At 65.5% G+C, this 16632-nt stretch overlaps 2 protein-coding genes across 2 annotated transcripts; both read right to left on the bottom strand.

Moving 5' to 3' along the window:
• Nucleotides 1–9: 9 nt before the first annotated feature.
• Nucleotides 10–7710, bottom strand: MNEG_3138 (hypothetical protein; the record flags this gene model as incomplete). Its single annotated transcript, XM_014048387.1, has 16 exons — nucleotides 10–267; nucleotides 558–616; nucleotides 1082–1268; nucleotides 1427–2418; nucleotides 2615–3084; nucleotides 3265–3930; nucleotides 4015–4337; nucleotides 4529–4599; nucleotides 4961–5038; nucleotides 5340–5727; nucleotides 5952–6064; nucleotides 6277–6417; nucleotides 6644–6755; nucleotides 7191–7274; nucleotides 7543–7607; nucleotides 7675–7710. Coding segments are annotated over 16 exons (4043 nt in total), but the record flags the coding sequence as incomplete, so codon positions are not given.
• Nucleotides 7711–11528: 3818 nt separating this feature from the next.
• On the bottom strand, nucleotides 11529–16070 carry MNEG_3137 (peptidase S8/S53 subtilisin kexin sedolisin; the record flags this gene model as incomplete). Its single annotated transcript, XM_014048386.1, has 6 exons — nucleotides 11529–13541; nucleotides 13837–13942; nucleotides 14164–14424; nucleotides 14675–14808; nucleotides 15071–15228; nucleotides 15521–16070. The coding sequence occupies 6 exons, from the start codon at nucleotides 16068–16070 to the stop codon at nucleotides 11529–11531; spliced, it is 3222 nt and encodes a 1073-aa protein (XP_013903840.1).
• Nucleotides 16071–16632: the final 562 nt, after the last annotated feature.

Genomic DNA, 16632 nt, shown 5'->3' with positions numbered 1-16632 from the left:
GGCGGGGACGGCGCGCCCTCGCCGTCCAGGTCGAAGAGGCTCTCGAGGGCGCTGTCTGGGATGGAGACGCGGCCCTTTGAGTACTGCCGCGCTATGCCATGGAGCACGTCGTACTGCGTCGCGGGCGCGCCTGGCCGCCGCCATGGCGCGTCGGCGCCGCCGCTGCCGCCGCGGCCACTGCTGCTTGGTGCCGCATCCTTTTCCTCTGCTACGGCAGCTGGCGTGAGCCTGGGCCTCCAGGCGGCCCTCATACGCCGTTGCTGCTGCCTAAGGCCGTGCGCGGGCCAGGCAGCGGGCGCGTAACCGCGCAGGGATGGCGCTCTCAAAGAGCCCATCGAATGTGGCAATGTACGCTCGAGCATGGCCGCTGAACAGGCCCTGAGATCGACGAGTGTGTCAAGGGTGCTGGGACGCGCAACAAGCGCAGTCGCGCATCTGCCAAATGCTTTTATAACAATAGAAACACGCAGGCGATGCTAATTGCGTAGAGGCTGGTGTTCCACGGGTAAGGTGTGTGCGTCGAGGAGGCTGCTGCTGCTTGTGCTGCTTCGCTTCACGTGGCGGCCAGGTGGGCGGCGTGGCCGCAAGTGGCGCGGCTTCCGGTGCACCGCCGGGCCTGAGCGTCGTACGGAACATCTACAAATGGTGCGGTTGCATCACGGAATGCACCCTCTTACTCGCGGAGGCTGTCGTCCTCAGATGAAACCAGCCCGTGGTTGACCCCGTCAGCAGGCCCTCAGCTCTAGGAACTGCCAGCGGCTTGACTCTAGTGCAGTACTGCCCCCTTATAGAGCGTTTGCTAGCCAACAATTATGACTGCTCCGGCCAGCGCGTTTGATCGCGCATTAGTTGTGTGCAGGAACAGGGGCTGCAGCGCTTGTGCTCCGCCGGGTCCTCCATGCCGAGTGCACCGCTCAGTTTAAGTTGCCACGCGCCGGGCTACCCTTCACCCCCAACAAACACACCCCCACCGCTATGCGTGTGCACTTCACCCTATCTGCACACACCACGCGGCCCGCAACTGCCCCCAAACCCCCACGACGCACGGCAAGCCAACCGACCCCGACGCGCCCACGCTCACCACTCCCTTGAACCATCCCTCCTCCAGCGGCCACCAGACGCTCACGCGCGCGCCCACCGCGCCCTCGCCGCGCGCGGCGAGCAGCCCGCCCTCCGAGCCGGCGGCCGCCGCCTCGCGGGCGCGGGCCATCAGGCAGAGCCTGCGCTGGCTGCCGCTGGTCTGGGCGCAGCCCTCGCAGCGCATGCACCTGCAGGCACATGCAGGCGCCCATGTCATTTGTGCGATGCATGCTGGACCGCCACGGAAGATAGGTGCACATGATGTGATGTCCCTGGCTGCATGCAAGGGCACAGCATGAGGGAATCCCAGACTCAGGGGCCAGAACCCGTCCGACGCCCCGCGTACCTCTGCTGCGCGTCCGACGCCGCGCCATCGCCGCTCTGCGTGGGCGGCGCGCCGCGCGCCGCCTGCCCCTGCCCTTGCTGCCTGTGCGGCTGCGGGGCTGCCCCAGCCGTCCCTGCTGCCGTCGGCTGTGGCGCCTGGCACTGGACGGCCAGCGGCGCCAGCAGGGACGAGGCGTCCAGCTCCATCCAATCGTCGCAATCCTCAGCTGAGCTTCTCTGCACCTGCGCCCGCACCTGCACTTGCACCTGCGCCTGCACCTGCGCCTGCGATTGCGGCTGGGCTTGCGGCTGGGCTTGCGGCTGCACCTGCGGCTGCGGCTGTGCCTGCGTGGCTGCGTCGCCTGCCTGCACTGCCGTGGGCGCCGAGGTTGGTTCCACCGACAGCCGCTGCGTCAGCGCCTGGACCTGTGCTGCGGGCGCGATCGCGCGTGCGGCGGCTGCATGCCAGCCGTCCAAGGAACCGCACCCCAGCAGTCGCAGCAGCAGCTGCCCCAGGCCGGGCTGCTGCTGCTGTTGCTGCGCCAACCCCCGCTGGACCTGCAGCTGCAGCTGAGTTTGCCCTGCGCGCTGCTGCTGCAGCTGCTGCTGCTGCTGAAGCTGCTGCTGCTGCTGAAGCTGCTGCTGCTGCTTCTGCTGCTGCTGAAGCTGCTGCTGCTGCTGCTTCTGCTGCTGCTGCTGCTGCTGCTGCTGCTGCTGCTGCTGCTGCTGGTGCGGCTGCTGCTGTTGAAGCTGCTGCTGCTGGAGCTGCTGCTGTTGAAGCTGCTGCTGCTGGAGCTGCAGCTGCTGCTGCTGCTGCTGGAGCTGCAGCTGCTGCTGCTGCTGCTGCTGATGCTGCTGCAGCTGCAGCTGCTGCTGTTGCAGCTGCTGCTGCTGAATCTGCTGCTGCTGCTGCTGCAGCTGCTGCTGCTGCTGCTGCTGCTGCTGCTGAGTCACCTGGCCCCCCAGCAAGGCAAGCAGCGCCGCTGCGTTTGCTACAGGCCCCGCCCGCACCGCCTGGCCCGGGGATCCCATGCAGGCAGCCGCAGCTGTGCCCTGCAGTCCCCGCTCCCTTGTTGAAGACGAGCCGCCCTGCAGAAGGGGCCGCATGAGGGTAGCCTGTCGGTCGCTCACCGAGGCGTGCTGGTGCGAACAGGCGGCACGGCACTGCTGCGGCGCTCAGAGCATTCATTCATTGAGGACTCAGACTCACCTGGGCGCCAACACATGGCAGGTTCAGGTGCGTGTATGCGCATGTGCGACACGCGCCGCAGCGCGCACCGCCGCACTGCGCTCCAATGGCCTCTGGAGCCGCGGCGGCCGCCAGGGCTGCGCTATATGCCTTGTCTGCTGAATTTGAGCCCTTCGGACGCTTCGGCGCGGGCCCGCTGTCCCGCGAATTTGCGGGACCCAAAGCCCCGGCCGCCGCGGGCGTAGCGGTGGGCGCCGCCGACGTTGATGCCGCCGCTGACGCCGCTGCCGCCGCCGCCACTGCCGGTTGCAGCGACGGCTCCTGCTCGGGCGGCCGCGGGAACAGACGGTCCGCCTCGGCCTGTGGCATGAGCAGGTGCCGGCCGCGGGCGCGGAAGCTGCCCAGCAGCTTCGCGGCGGCGGCCGCCTCCGCCAAGGCGGCGGGGTACAGCTTGGGCAGTAAGCCCTGTTGCCGCAGCAGCTTGGCATGGCCTGAGGATGTTGAGAATGGGGGCATATCGCTGTTGTCGCGACTTGCAAATCGTATCCATCAGCATGTGTGAGGTGGTGCTGATAGCGGTCATTACCGAGTGTGTGCAGCAGCCGTCAAACCTCGCCCAATGGTGCATGCAGCCGCAACTAGTAAGAGGAGTCATCGGACCGCCTGCCCACCTTCCATCATCCGCCTGTACTCCCCAAAGGGCAGCAGCTCCCCGCCCCGCCGCCACTCGAAGGCGCCGCCCCCAAACCACAGCACCAGCAGCAGCCGCCCCTCCGACGGCGGCGCCGCCGCGCCCTCGCTGGCCGCCGCACGATCCCTGGCCGCCGAGGCCGCGCAGGCGCCGCCTGCGGCGTGCGCGCCGCCGGGCCGCAGCACCCCCATGAGCTGCCAGAGCGCGCTCGGCGGGACACAGGCCCGCAGGTCCGCGGCGTCCGGCAGCGCCATCACGTGCTGCAGCCGCAGCTGGAAGCTTCCAGGGGGGGACCACGGATCAATAACCTCACAAGGCCACCAGAGGGGTATGGCCCCCGGCGCCGCGCGTCCGCCGCGCGGCGCGGGCGCGACAGCCGCAGGCTCTACCGGCGACGGTGGCGGCGGCGAGGCCGTGTCGGGAGCGCCGCGCGGCGCTGGCACCGGTGCCGCTGGGGGCGGCGTGGGGGGGCCGGCGGAGTCGTCTGAGGCTGCGGCGCCGCCGTTGTGCGTGCTGGGGCTGCTAGTTTGCTCGTACGTTTTGGTGAGCATGTTGAATTCGCCTGGTTCCTGCTGCTGCTGCTGCTGCTGCTGCTGCTGCTGCTGCCGCAGTTGCGGCTGTTTCTGCTGCTTCTGCTTGTGCTCATCTGCATGCGCAGGCGTGGCAACAGGTTCACCGACTGGCTGCTGCGCTGCCGCCGGCGTCGACGGCCCGACCGCGCCGCTATCACTCGTGGCTGCTACCTTGGGTGCAGAATCCGCCCGCGTGCCCTCCTCGCCCCGCGCTTGCGCAGCCGGCCGCATCCCCTTCCCGCCTCGCCGCCCTGCCTGCACGGCCGCCAGGCGCCGTCGTACGTTCGTGGCGGGCGGCGCCAGCACGGGCAGCGGGAGCGGCACGCAGCCCCACGCGAGGGTGCCGATCGCCGCTGCTGCAGCGGCGCGCTGCCGCGTAGCGGCCGCGGACGTGGACGCCTCGTCAGCGGCCTCGGAGGAGCCGAGGAAGCTGCCAGGGGCGCGGTTCTTCTGGTGGAATGCGAGCAGGCGCGGCTCCTCCCTGCATGACAGAGCAGCATGAGGAAGCGTCAGCTGTCTAGCGAGGAAACAAACTACAGCACGCAAATGCCACACGCTGTTCGCAGCGCTGCACCTGCTAAGATTGAGGAATTTTCGAGGCCAGAGGCTGGCCCCGGTAACAGGGGCGGGAGCTGCCGGCCCCGGGGTTTCGGCGGGGCAACGTGTCAGCACCTGCGCATGTCGATGCCGGCAGCCTCAAGGTGGCGGATGAAGGCGGCCAGCGGCTGGCGCACGCGGGCGACCTGCGGACATGACGAGCCGCCCGCATGTATTTGGGGGAGGGAAGGGGGTGCCATTTAGGGGGTGGGTGAGTTTGCCCCAAGTGGGGCCGTGCTTGTGGCTTTTGTCATGGGCAGGTAATGTGCCATCCTTACCTGCAGTGCAGCGGCCTGCACCCCTGGGCCCGCCTGGCTGGATCGGCGGTGGAAGGCCAGCAGCAGCATCACGCAGAAATCCCGCTGTGAAAGGGGTCCTCATCATGCCAGGAGCCAGGGCCTTGGTGCTGTCACATGACGAGTGATGTCATCCAAAAGGTGCGGCGGGCGCAGCACCTCCCCCACCCCGCCCCTCTCCCACCCACCGCCAGTTGCTGCAGCGGCCCACCTGCTCCACAAAGTCTCCAAGGGGAACGAACGCCTCCTTGACGGGCGCGGCGCTCAGGTTGCACACACAGTAGCGGCCCTGAACACGGCAACGGCCCGCCCAAACGCATCCATGCGGGCGGCCACGTAGGGGGAAGGTCGATGTTGAGGATTATTGGATGAATCTGGGTTCAGGCCAACTCGCAAGGATTTATTACCTGGTCGGAGGGACGCTTTGCTCGACCGGCTACGTCTAGGCGGGGGCAGTGGGGCTCCGCCCGGCGATCAAGCGCCAAGGGTGCAAGGGGAGCGCTCGAGGCGCCGGCGGCGAGCACCAACAAGACGACATTCTGACACGCCTGCCCAAAGCATCGCACACATCATGTGCGGCCCCGCCCCACCTGATCTGCGAGGTACCAAGCGGCAGCCGGCCACCCTTGGTCGCGCTCCTCCCCCCGAGCAGCAGCCCCCGTCGCCCCTCCAGCTTCCGCCACGGCCCCTTCAGCTTCCGCCGCCGCCGCCGCCGCCCCCGACGGGCTCTCGCCCTCCTCCGAAGCGTCCGCGCCGCCCGCGGCGCCGCCCCCGCCGGCGCCGGCGGGCGCGCCAACTGCGTCGCCGTGCGGCTGCGGCAACTGCTGCTGCGGCTTGTGATCATGCGGGCCCTCCCGGTGGGGTGTCGGGGGCGGGGCCTGGCTGGGGCTGGCTGACTCAGCAATAAGTCCGTCGCCCGCGCAGGCGCCGCGGCCGTGCAGGGCGTCTTCCCTATCCTCCCTCAATTCAGAAAGCGCCCTGTCGGGATTGCGGACGGGTGAACCGTTTATTAATGCTGCCAGCACAATATGTGAATAGTCAACACACAGATTGTGCCGGCGAGGACAAGGTGCTGGGGCTGTGATCCGATTTTGACGCACAGCCAAAATCAAAGCGGGCCTGGAGCCTGCCATTGGAGAGATACATCTGTCAGGTGCGCTTTGCGCGTGCATTGATGCCTCATACAGGAAGCTGCCCCGCACCTGCCATTCAGCAGCGCGGACTGCCAGTCGGAGGTCAGCGGCACGTCCCCTGCGGCTGCGATGTACTTGAGTGCGCACGGCCGCGCAAGCCGCTCCCCAAGCCAGCGCGCGACCTGCAAACGCGCACGTGCGTGTGTATGTACGTGTGTGCGTGTGCATGTGCAGGAACACATGGGTTCCCATGACTGATTCACAGGTCGTGTGGCTCTGGAGGGGCGTTAGGGCCACAAGCGGTGATGGCCGACAGTCTGTTCAGATCCCTGGATGCCCTGACGCAGTGCGCAAAAGGCCGGCCGCAGGCGCGGTTCGCCGCGCTCGCCTGCACGTTGGTGGCCGCGGCGACGAGCGCCGCGCGGCGCTTCTCCAGCGCCTGCGCCTCCTGGTCGCGGCTGATGGTGGCGCGATGCTGGCCCACGCCGGGCGCCTGGACCGGGTAGCAGGGCCGCGTGTGGCCTTCGGGCAGTCCCTGGTGAAGAGGAAAGGTCCAGGAGCCCAGCCTTCGATGCGAATGCGACAACTCGAGCTGTGAGCAACTGGTCAGCAGTCTTGCGGGAGGAGACGGAGTCACGTTGTTGCGAAAGCAGCTTGTTCCGCTGGGCTGGCGTTGGGACGTCTGAAACAAATTTCGCATGAAGGCTCCGCCGCATGAGGTCGCCGAGGTCAAAGCGTGTTTGACCGCCATTCTGCCGCACCTGCAGGCGCTCCCCGTCCTCCACCCTGAGTGTCCCGTAAGCGCCGCTGCTGAGCAGCAAGGTGACGCCGCCGGCTGGGGGCAAGGATTCAATGCAGTCCACAGAGGGCTCGCTGCAGGGTCAGTACGTGGGAGGTGCGAATGGAAGGGTTTCTTACGCGGCTTTTGAGTGGAAACCGAGTGCCCTCAAGGGGTTGTGTTGTGGGTAATACTTACGCAAGGTTGCGCATGGCTCAGGGTCGAGCGTGGGCGGGTGAAAAAGCAAGCGCCAGGGCGCGGTTTGGTCCAAGATGCACTTGTTTAACAACGATTAGGTTGGCTTTGGGGACGGGCGGGACGGGCAGGGCAATGAATTCATAAGCATGAGGGATGAGAGCTGCGATGGAAGTGTGGTGTCAAGCCACGGATGAGGCTTGACCAAAATGTGAAAACAAGAGCGTGCCTGCACCGCAAAACATTGCTTGGCCAGGTGGGCCGGGTGCGGGTTGTCTGTGCAGCCCGGTTCAAATCGCCGCAGCACGCGCGAGCCTCCTTGCAAGACTCCCCACCTGCCGGGAGCGTTGGGGTCTAGGGCAAAGGAGTCACGCACGATGGGGGCGCCGCGCCCCACCGCTAGGTCCTTGTCCTCTGGCCTGCCATGGAAATACGGGGCAGTGCAAGGGCGGCGCGGCAGTTTGTGGGGGCCTTGTGTAGACACGTGAAGGGGCAGGCCACAGAAGATAGCTGTGGAGGGGATTGCAGCGTTGGGCGCGATTGTCCGGAGGCTCGCGGCGATGCAGCCATGCACAAGAGGGGGGCAGTTGTGCTTAGTGAACCTGCATTTGGAGGCAGACCTGTCGCAAGACACGATTCGCAAGACCTGATACAATCTGAGATCACACCAGGACATCGGCGGCTCACCTGAAGCACTCCCAGCAGTCCGCCCCCACCAGCCCTAGGCAGGCGCCACGGCAGGTGAAGCGGCCCTGGTCAAACATGAGTGGGTTGGTGAAAGGCGAGGGAGAATTGAGAAGAGATTGGGCCACCGCTCACCACCTCCATTGCAGCCCTCCGCATGATCTTCCACATTGATCAGTGCGAGTGCTGCAAGCCAACACCATATGTGAGTGGTCCCCCCCTTGGACCAACACAACCTCTAGTCTTGCCCTTCCTGCCGCCCCTTAAAGCTGTGGAAAGCACCCCTGATTGATGAATCGTGCACCTCAGCGCTGACTTGTTCATGAGATACATGCACACTGCCGTGAACAAGGTCATGAACATGCACCCTGTCTTATTCACGACAACATAGACTCACATACTTGCTGAAGCAATCACATAACACATAACAAAAGGCATAGGCAAGTGATCCCGTATATGCCCACCTCCGCCAGCAGCACGTCTCGCGCGTCGCCGTGCCTCGACGCCAAGAGGTACACCCGCCGCTCCGCCAGGGGCGCGCCAAACCCCGCAGCGCACACCTCTCGCTGGGCCCAGCTGCGGCGCGCGGTTCGGGGGTGGTGGAGGGGGCGACGGGCCGTCCACTCTTGATCGCGCCATTTCACTTGCGCCGCCACATGTTTCTGCTGTGTGCTTCATGAGCGAGACACCGGGCAAACAGGTTACGCACCCCCCCCCTGCCCTTGCCAGTGCTTATTGCGGCTCCGGTCATTTGCCCCATGAGCGCCTTTCTGCACAGCGATGTGGTATTGCAGGTCAAGTGACAACAAGTGTGAATGATTACGGGATGCTTGCCACGGCCTCACCTGCGGTACCCCAACCCCTCCAAGTCAGCCGCAACGCCCGCCACCAGCGGGGCCGCGCCATGCCACTGCCCAAGCGCCGCGGGCGGCTGCGTGACGGCGCAGGGCGGGGCGGCGCGAGCGGGTGCTCGGGCGGCGGGGTCGGTGCGCGGCACAGCAGGGTGCTGGCAGGGTTCCACCGACAGAGATGCGAACAGGCAGAGGGACCAAAGGGCGGCGTGCACGCACCAATTCTACTGGCTGGTAGTGATGGTGGATCCGGCTGCCGCGGTCAGGTCGGCGCGCAAGGGGGCGGGCGTGGCGGCGCTCACCAGTTCCAGGAGCACCCAGGGAACGGGCCTGCCGTCGCGCAAGGCTTGGGCGAGCAGCCTGAGGACGTGGCAAAGGCCCGACAGGGACTGAGAGGAGGGGCCCATGGAATGTGAGGCAGAGGAGATTGAGGAATTTGTTGTTTGGGGGGCGATTGGACTCAGGTGGGCGCGCACAGCTGTGACCACAGCAAAAAGGTCATGGGGGATGCGTATGCGTGCACAAGTGCATGCATGCGTGTTGATGACAGCATATAGGCACTGCATGTCCCAGTCATCACGCATGCCTCACAGAGGCCTGCCTGCATTGTATGCACGCTGCAAGCCTGCATGCATGCATATGTGCGTGCGTGTGCGTGTGGGAAAGCGCATGAGGGCTCACCAAGGGGTTGACCTGTGCCCTGCCACCAGCTCTGGGCCCGCTTGCAGCAGCAGGCGGCGCCGCAGCCACCAGCTCCGCCCCCTGGCAGGGGGTTTGCGCACAAGGTCGCGCACACATCAATCAGCAGGGCCGTGGCAGCCCCCCACCCGAGCCTCAAGCTGTATCGGAGCCCTGCAAACAACACCACCCCCACCCTGCTGTGCCGCTGGGCTCGCGGCGGCGCACAAGGGCTCGTTGGCCGCGCTGCGACGCGGCTGCATCAGCGAGGCATGCTGTGCCCAGGGTTTCTTCAAAATTGCATCATCGTGATGTTGTCGTACCGCGTTTTTGAGGGGCTGCATACAATCCAAGTATCTCCTGTCTATGCAAGCTCACCTCTGGTAGGGCCCGCAGGCCGCAGACGTCAGGCTCCAGCAGGACCCCAGGGAACGCCCGCCGCAGCACCTGCAGCAGCAGCGCGACAGCGGACCGCATGGTTCCGTGCACACGCCCCACGCCATGGCACCGGCAGGCGCCCTGGCCCGAGGGGGCATGACAGGCATGGCTTATAGGCGCAGCCCCCTCGCTGTGTGCACCTCCATGGACCGTGGCGGCATGCACTGGGCCTGGCATGGGGCAAGGAAGTGGAGTGCACACGTGCCGCCCAAGAGGCCCACGACTGCGCACACACCTGCTGGGCGCCGGGGTCGCTCTCGCACTGCATTATGATATCGTGGCCGGCCTGCGGGTCAAGTATGAAGTGCCAGACGCAGCACGCCATTAGGGGACGCGACTTTGGTGACGTCGAGGACTTCAGGCCGGCAGGCGCCTGCATACGCCCAACGGACAGTAAGAGCGGCAGGCAGCACCGCAACTCTTTCCCGTTCGCGCCGCCGCCGCAAGCGGCACCAGTTGTCGGCCAGCTCAGATCTGGGTTTGAGTGCGCGCGGCGGCCGCGCGAGCTGGCACCACCTGCTGTAGGCCTAGATCGAGCCCGCCACAGCCGGTGAACAGTGACACCACGCGCATCCTGCAGCAGCGCCAGCTTGCGGCTTCCAGTTCCGGTCGCGCTTCGTACACAAAATATGGTCCAAGCTCAGTATATCGCCTTTCACCCGATCGGGCACTGCGATCTCAGATCCGTGGTGGCGCGCCTTGCTTTACGTATGTCAACAACGCTAAATGAACGCGCCAAATGCAATGCCTGCTGAGCGCCCTACATATCTAGCAGATGACGCAACTTGGAGCATTGCGCGTGGTGCCCAGCGTGATGGTGCCCGGGTCGTGCCGCACGTTTCAACCATGAGCTCGGCCCATGCCCTGTCATCCCTGCACCCCACCGGCGGGCAGTCCCTTGTCAAATTTCAAGTGCCCTTTGCACATTTCAGAATCCGGCTGTACGCATCCTCAACATTTCCATTACACAGCTCTGGTTGCTGGCAAAGCAAAGGAATGTACGACTTCCAGCTGACTATGCAAGTACTGCTGCGCAGCCCATGCGGGGCAGGGATGCCAGTTGTTGACGCACATGGCGACATTTGTTCTGGAGGGGCCGAGAAGAACACCCCAAACATGCAATGGCCATGGCTGGGCAGCTGTGCAGGTACTATGTAGTACGATCGGCAGGGGGTCCAATCATCAATTAGGTATCAAACCAAGATTGAGTAGAAAACGCAGCAGATGAGCAGAAACGCTGCATGAATTTCGACAATGGAGCGCAAACCTCTTGCTGGCGTGCCAGTGCATACGCACGCACAGCGTCAACGCAGCCCACCAGCCCTAGAGCTGAACACGCAAAGGTCGATGCAGCAAAGAGGCCAGATTGGGAGGCCAACAAAAATGCACGCAAGGGTGCAGCTGTGTGGCACCCAGAAAATATTGGTTTTGGTTTGACCAGGCTGTGTGCGGCCGCGCGCCCCTGGCGGCATTGGGGATGGTGCAGGCGCGCGCTCAAGGCGCGTGTAGGTGTGCTTTAGCTGGGTTGAAACCAAATGGGCCGACCCGACAGCGCACACACGAAGGCGCAAGTAGTGGGCCCATTGAACTCTCTGACCAGAGGGGCCTCAGGTATGGCTTTGCGCACTGCACGGCTTGGTGCACAGCAGCCCTGAGCGGGGCAATTTGCATTTGGCGCACTTGGGGCAGCTGCATGAGCATTCTGAATTCTATGTGCTTCATTGGTCGCTCAATCCCTCGGCTCAACCAAGGCAAAGGGCGAGATGTGCAGGCCGTTTGTCTTCCCACCCAGCCACTTATGGTGGGGTAGCGCATATCTGGGGTGCTTGGCGCAGCGCACGGGCTGCACACTTGACCAAAGCAAAGTGCTTGAATTGAATGCGCCCAAGTATGCGCGCTTTGCGCGCTGCAGAGGCGGCTGCGATGCAAGGGCAAGTGCGCAAGCTACCGGCATTTTAAGAGATCACAGGCACGCCAGGGTCTGGCGCGCAGGCCATCACAAAGGGGCGGTGGGGGAGACGCTCACGCGCGTTGTGTCCTCGCCCCCCAAACGACGCCATTCGCAGTATTGCCGGCCGCATCCACAGCGCACAGCCTGAAGCGGTAGCCCATGTATGGCTCGAGACCTGACACCACCGCAGACGTCGCCAGCCGCGCGGGCAGCGGCACCGCCGCTGCTGCGTTTCCGAAGGTGCTGCACTTTGGGGGTGGGAAGCTGCCCTTGCGATATGTCAGGAGGTATGACGCGACCCCCGAGCCTTCAGGCCCGTCGTCCACGCCGCTCGGATTCCAAGTCAAGCTGATCGTCTGAGCGACCACGCTACCCGACAGCCCAACAGCCCGCGGCGCCATCTGCGGCGGCGCGGTGTCGTAGACAATCGTTGCCGTCGCCGCTTCAGGTGTGGTGCGCATCGCTGTGTCTCGGAAGAATGCATGCAGCACCTTGGGCCCGCGGCCCGCCGACAGCTGCAGCGTCAATGCGGGGGCAAATGGGACCCACGGCGAGCACGTGACGGCGGTCGCGGCGGCGTCCTCCGTGACGCACATGTCGGCGACCGCGCCGGCGCCGCTGCCGGTGGTCGCTAAAGTGACGTTGACTGTGCGGGTGGCTGCGCCGGCCTTGCCGCCGTTGACCACGATGCGGCCCGAGAACGGCCCCCCGGCTGCCAGGCTGACACTGGCTGTGGCAGGCGCGTCCATGGTGTTCCCAACACTGTCTCGCAGCCACACATACACCGCTCTCGGCCCGTCTGGGCCGTTGGCAAGCGTCCAATCAACTGTCCCGCCACCAAACGGCAGCCATGGCGAGCACGCCGCCGCGCCGCCCCCAGCTGGCGGCGGCGCCAGGGCGCCGTCTGGCCCGGATGCCGCATTGAGCAAACAGTACTCCTTGACACCGGAAAAGTCCGAGGCAGTGATTGCCAGCTTGACGCCGCGCGTAACAAGGCCCGAGGAAGTTCCAGGAGACATTGCCGCGATGAATGCTCTGACATTTGCGGGCGGCAATGTGTCGATGACAATGGACGCCTCCACCGGCGCCCGCATCTCGTTGCCCGCCGCGTCCCGCGCGCGCACGTACACGGTGCGGCGCCCCTCCCCTGGCGGCAAGTCACGCGCCATCGCAGGCTGCAGGGCGACCCACCCGCCGCAGGGCTCGGGCGTGTCGCAGACCTGGACCTGCACCGCCCCGCTTCCGCCGGCGCCGTCGTCCGCGGCCAGCGCGAGCGTCACCCGCGGCGACGTGGCCACCGGGCTGCCGTTGCCCATGATTTTCGCGGTCAGCGTTGGCGGCTGCGTGTCCAGCCGGATCGAGGCGACCGCGGGCTGCGGGTTCGAGTTGCCGGCGGGGTCGCGCACGAACAGATAGAGCGTCTGGTTCCCGTCGGCCGCAGAGGGCGGGAAGGAATAGGGGAACGACGGCGGGTTTGACCTGAACAAGACAAGCTGGTCGCAGCCGTTCGGCGCCCGGGTGACACACGACCGAAATCCGTTGGCGTCGCTGCCGCCGATCGTCAGCGTGACCGCCCGGCTGCCCGTCCACATGGCGCCGCCATTGATTGCAATCCATGGGCCCGCCGGCGCCACGGTGTCAAGCGTCACGTTGACCGCCGCGGGCGCAGGCATGATGTTATTTCGAGTGTCGGTTAGCCAGACGTTGATGGTCTTCAGGCCGTCGCCGTCCGACAGCCGGAAAACGGTCGGCGACTGGAAGGGCAGCCAGCTGCCCCCACACGCCGACGCGCCGCCGGTGCCGCCCTCAGACAGGCACATCCGGGCGACGCCTGACGCGTCGCTCGCGGCTATCCGCAGCGACACGTCCCGCAGCCGCGTCCACACGGAGCCGCTGGTCAGCGCCACCATCGCCGTCGGCGGCACATCGTCTGCGGTGGCGTTGAGCAGCGCCTCGACGGCGGCGAGCAGGTTGATGCGGGGCCGAGTGACGCCGTTGCGCGGGTCCAAGACAGGCCGGCCGCTGGACGTGAGGGCCGCCACGATCTCATCGGCGGTGGCGACGGGCACGGCTGATTTCAGCACCTGCGGTGTCGCAACAAGCAGTCGCAGCAGCGGCAGGGGCAGCGGCGCAGTCCAGGAGTTGGGAAATCAAGAGTGCCCCTAGATGCTCGTTAATGTGTTCAGGATTAGGATTAGGATTGTTACAGCGTCCCGCGGTTGCCCGCTCCTGGAGCCATCCAGGCTCATGGGATTCCACAGTGAGGCACCAGTTGTTGGAGCGTCGGATACGGCTGCGCAAGCATGGGCTGCAAAGGCGGCGCATGAATTGCTTATCTTGAACCTCAGCCCTCGGCCTCAATTTCCCTGGGCGCCTCACCGCAATCGCGGCTGCGACATGAGGAGCGGCCTGGCTGGTGCCCGAGGAGACCCAGCCGCCCGCGTCGACGAGCACGCCGGGGGCGAGCACTGACAGGAATGGTGCGCTGGGGTGGTATCGAGATGGGGAGGGAGGCGGCACCACAGAACAATAAGGGAGCATGCAGGAGATCTGACCGTCTGGGTGAGCTGACCGGGAGGGTCTAGACACACTGTTGGAGCCGTCTTCGCTGAGGACGCAGCCGGCAGACTGCTGCTGGGCAATGAGTCGGCCGCAGCCGCAACCGCCAGCCAAAGGCGTGCGGGGGTGGCGCGCGCACGCGCGCACCTGTTTGAGAAGCAGGCAATGGAGTCCTGTCCGATGTTGGTGTCGTTGCAAACGCCCCAGGACTTGGAGGGCACCGGATAGTCATAAACCGCCCCCACAGATACAGCAGCAGGAGCGCACGCAGGGTAGGTGACGCCCGTTGCTGCGCCGTCGTTGCCGGCGGCGACGGCTGCAAGGACGCCGGCGGAGCGGAGGGCCGCGAGAGCCCTCGACATTGCAGAGCTCGGGCACTGGGCTCCAGTCGGCTTCCCGCTGCCGAGGCTGTGGAGCAGGGAGGGAAGTGGCGGGCTGATTGAGGTGCCAGCGCATGAGGGTGATGACAGTGTTGGAACCTAGCGCCGTACGCATGCTTGGGCAGACGCGCATTTCTCTTTCCCCCCTCCCACACACACATACACATGCGCATGCACGCACGCTCGCACAAACGCGTGGACACGCAGACACACATCAGGTGTGCATGCATGCTTGATCGCGATTTCTGATCATATGCCAGTCTTGCCAGAGCAGGCACCTGAGGTTGATGACGCAGATGTTGTAGGCGTCCTTGTTCTGCAGCACCCAGTCTACGGCCGCCAGCAGGTCGCTCTCGAATGCATAAGACAGCCGGAACACGTCAAGAGCCAAGATTTTGACGCCAGGAGCGACCTGTGGGTTGTGAGGGCTTGATGAGTCTGTGCACGTGCGGTTTGCGGGAGCCAGACGCTGCTCAGGCCTCGGGCTCCCGTCTGCAGGCAATGCAGAGTCCCTCAGCACACACACGCACACACGCACGCACGCTCGCTCTCTCTCTCTCTCTCTCTCTCTCACACACACACACACACACACACACACACACACACACACACACACACGCGCGCGTGCGCGCGCGCGTGTTCGCGCGCCCTGCACACAACCCCGGCAGCCCCACCTTGGCAATAATGCTGGCCACATTGGTGCCGTGGCCGGTGTCGTCCGCCTGCCCGTCGTCGTTGGGCGTGAAGTCCCTGGCGAATGGCACTCGGCACGTAGTGGAGGGCGCCCCAGGGCCAGAGCAGGACCCAAGGTCAGGGTGGTCGTAGGCTGCACCTGGAGTGCCGCCATGGATTTGATAATGCAAACAGGGTTGATCTGGAGCCCCAGGGTGGCGCCACAAGCAAAAGGAGGGTGCTTTTGTGCCAGGGTGTTTTTTTGTTGGGAAGGGGTGTTGAGGCTGCGCGGCAGGGATGAGTCGATGTGAGGGAGGCAGCAATTGCTCAAAAACCTGTGGAACTTGCACTGCCCGCTTTGAGCCATCCAGGTGGCAGGGCAAGCTGGCGCATCAGCAAGCCTGTCGGAAAGTGCGCGACCAAACAGATGCATGCGTGGCGCTCCCCCTCACCCGTGTCCAACACCGCCACAGAGCAACCGGTGCCGATGTACCCGTTTGCGGCCGCCTGAGGCTGCGCAATCAGCGAGAGGCTGTCCCTCATGTACAGCAGCCGCCGTTCCGGGTCACTTGGGTCGCTTCCGTGGCCGCCGCCAATTCTGCCGTTAGAGAACTCCCACTGGATGGTGAAGACTCGATCTGGCTCGACAGAAGCAACGTTGGGGTCCGCCCTCAGGGCGTCCAACGCTGCCACGCTGTCAATCGAAACAACGGATGCTGGGACGTCAGAAAAGTCCCGCGCGAGCCTCGCGCCCGCGCGCGCGGCGGGGCTGTCGGGCGAGAGCGCTCGGCCGCGCACTGCATCGCGCGCGGCGGCGCGCACGGCGCGCGACCAGCCGGTGGGGGCGCGGCGGAGGGGGCCGCCGGTGGCGAAGAGCGCGGGCGCGGCGGCGCTGGTCGCCATGGGCTCGTTCAGCGAGGCTGCCGCAGCGGCGACGTCCGAGTCTAAGATGTTGTACACCACAAGGAATCCTGCCCTCTGATGGCTATTAACTTTTGCCATCGCATCGTCGCCTGCGTCTGGCAGCGGCGCGCCTCCGCCGCTGCGCTGCCACACCTCGCGCCTCGTGCGCACAGGGCCGCCCACGCCGTCCGGGGGCGCGCCTGCTGCCGCGGCGACTGCCACCAATGCTGCTGTTGCTGACGCATTTGACGTGGTTGGACGCATTGGCTGGACGCCATCTGCGTTGATGTCGGCCGCAATTCCCTCGACCATTCCACCTGGTGCTTGGCAGGCGGGGTTTGGGCAGCAAAGCGGCGCAGCCCCCCGACCCGGTCACGAGTAGCAGCAGGACAGGCGGCGGGCGCCGTGCTGCCAATGAGTGTCAGATGGCGGCGATTTGCCGGGCGCGAGCGCTGCTTGTTCCTTGCAGCTCTGAGCGCCAGCCCGGCGGCTCGACATGCTGACGTGGATCAAAGGCAGTTGCAATAACAACCAGGCCCACCATGGATGCAGGGGAGCAGGAGGAGGGCCACCAGCATCCATCCTTTGCTAGAGCCAGCCTTCAGGGCACATTGCATGCCATGCATAGTAGACCACCCTGCAAAGCGAGCGGCAGGCAGCC

The sequence above is a fragment of the Monoraphidium neglectum genome (assembly GCF_000611645.1).
Source record: "Monoraphidium neglectum strain SAG 48.87 unplaced genomic scaffold scaffold00382, whole genome shotgun sequence".
Taxonomy (NCBI): Eukaryota; Viridiplantae; Chlorophyta; class Chlorophyceae; order Sphaeropleales; family Selenastraceae; genus Monoraphidium; species Monoraphidium neglectum.
This window is presented reverse-complemented; position numbering and strand designations above follow the sequence as displayed.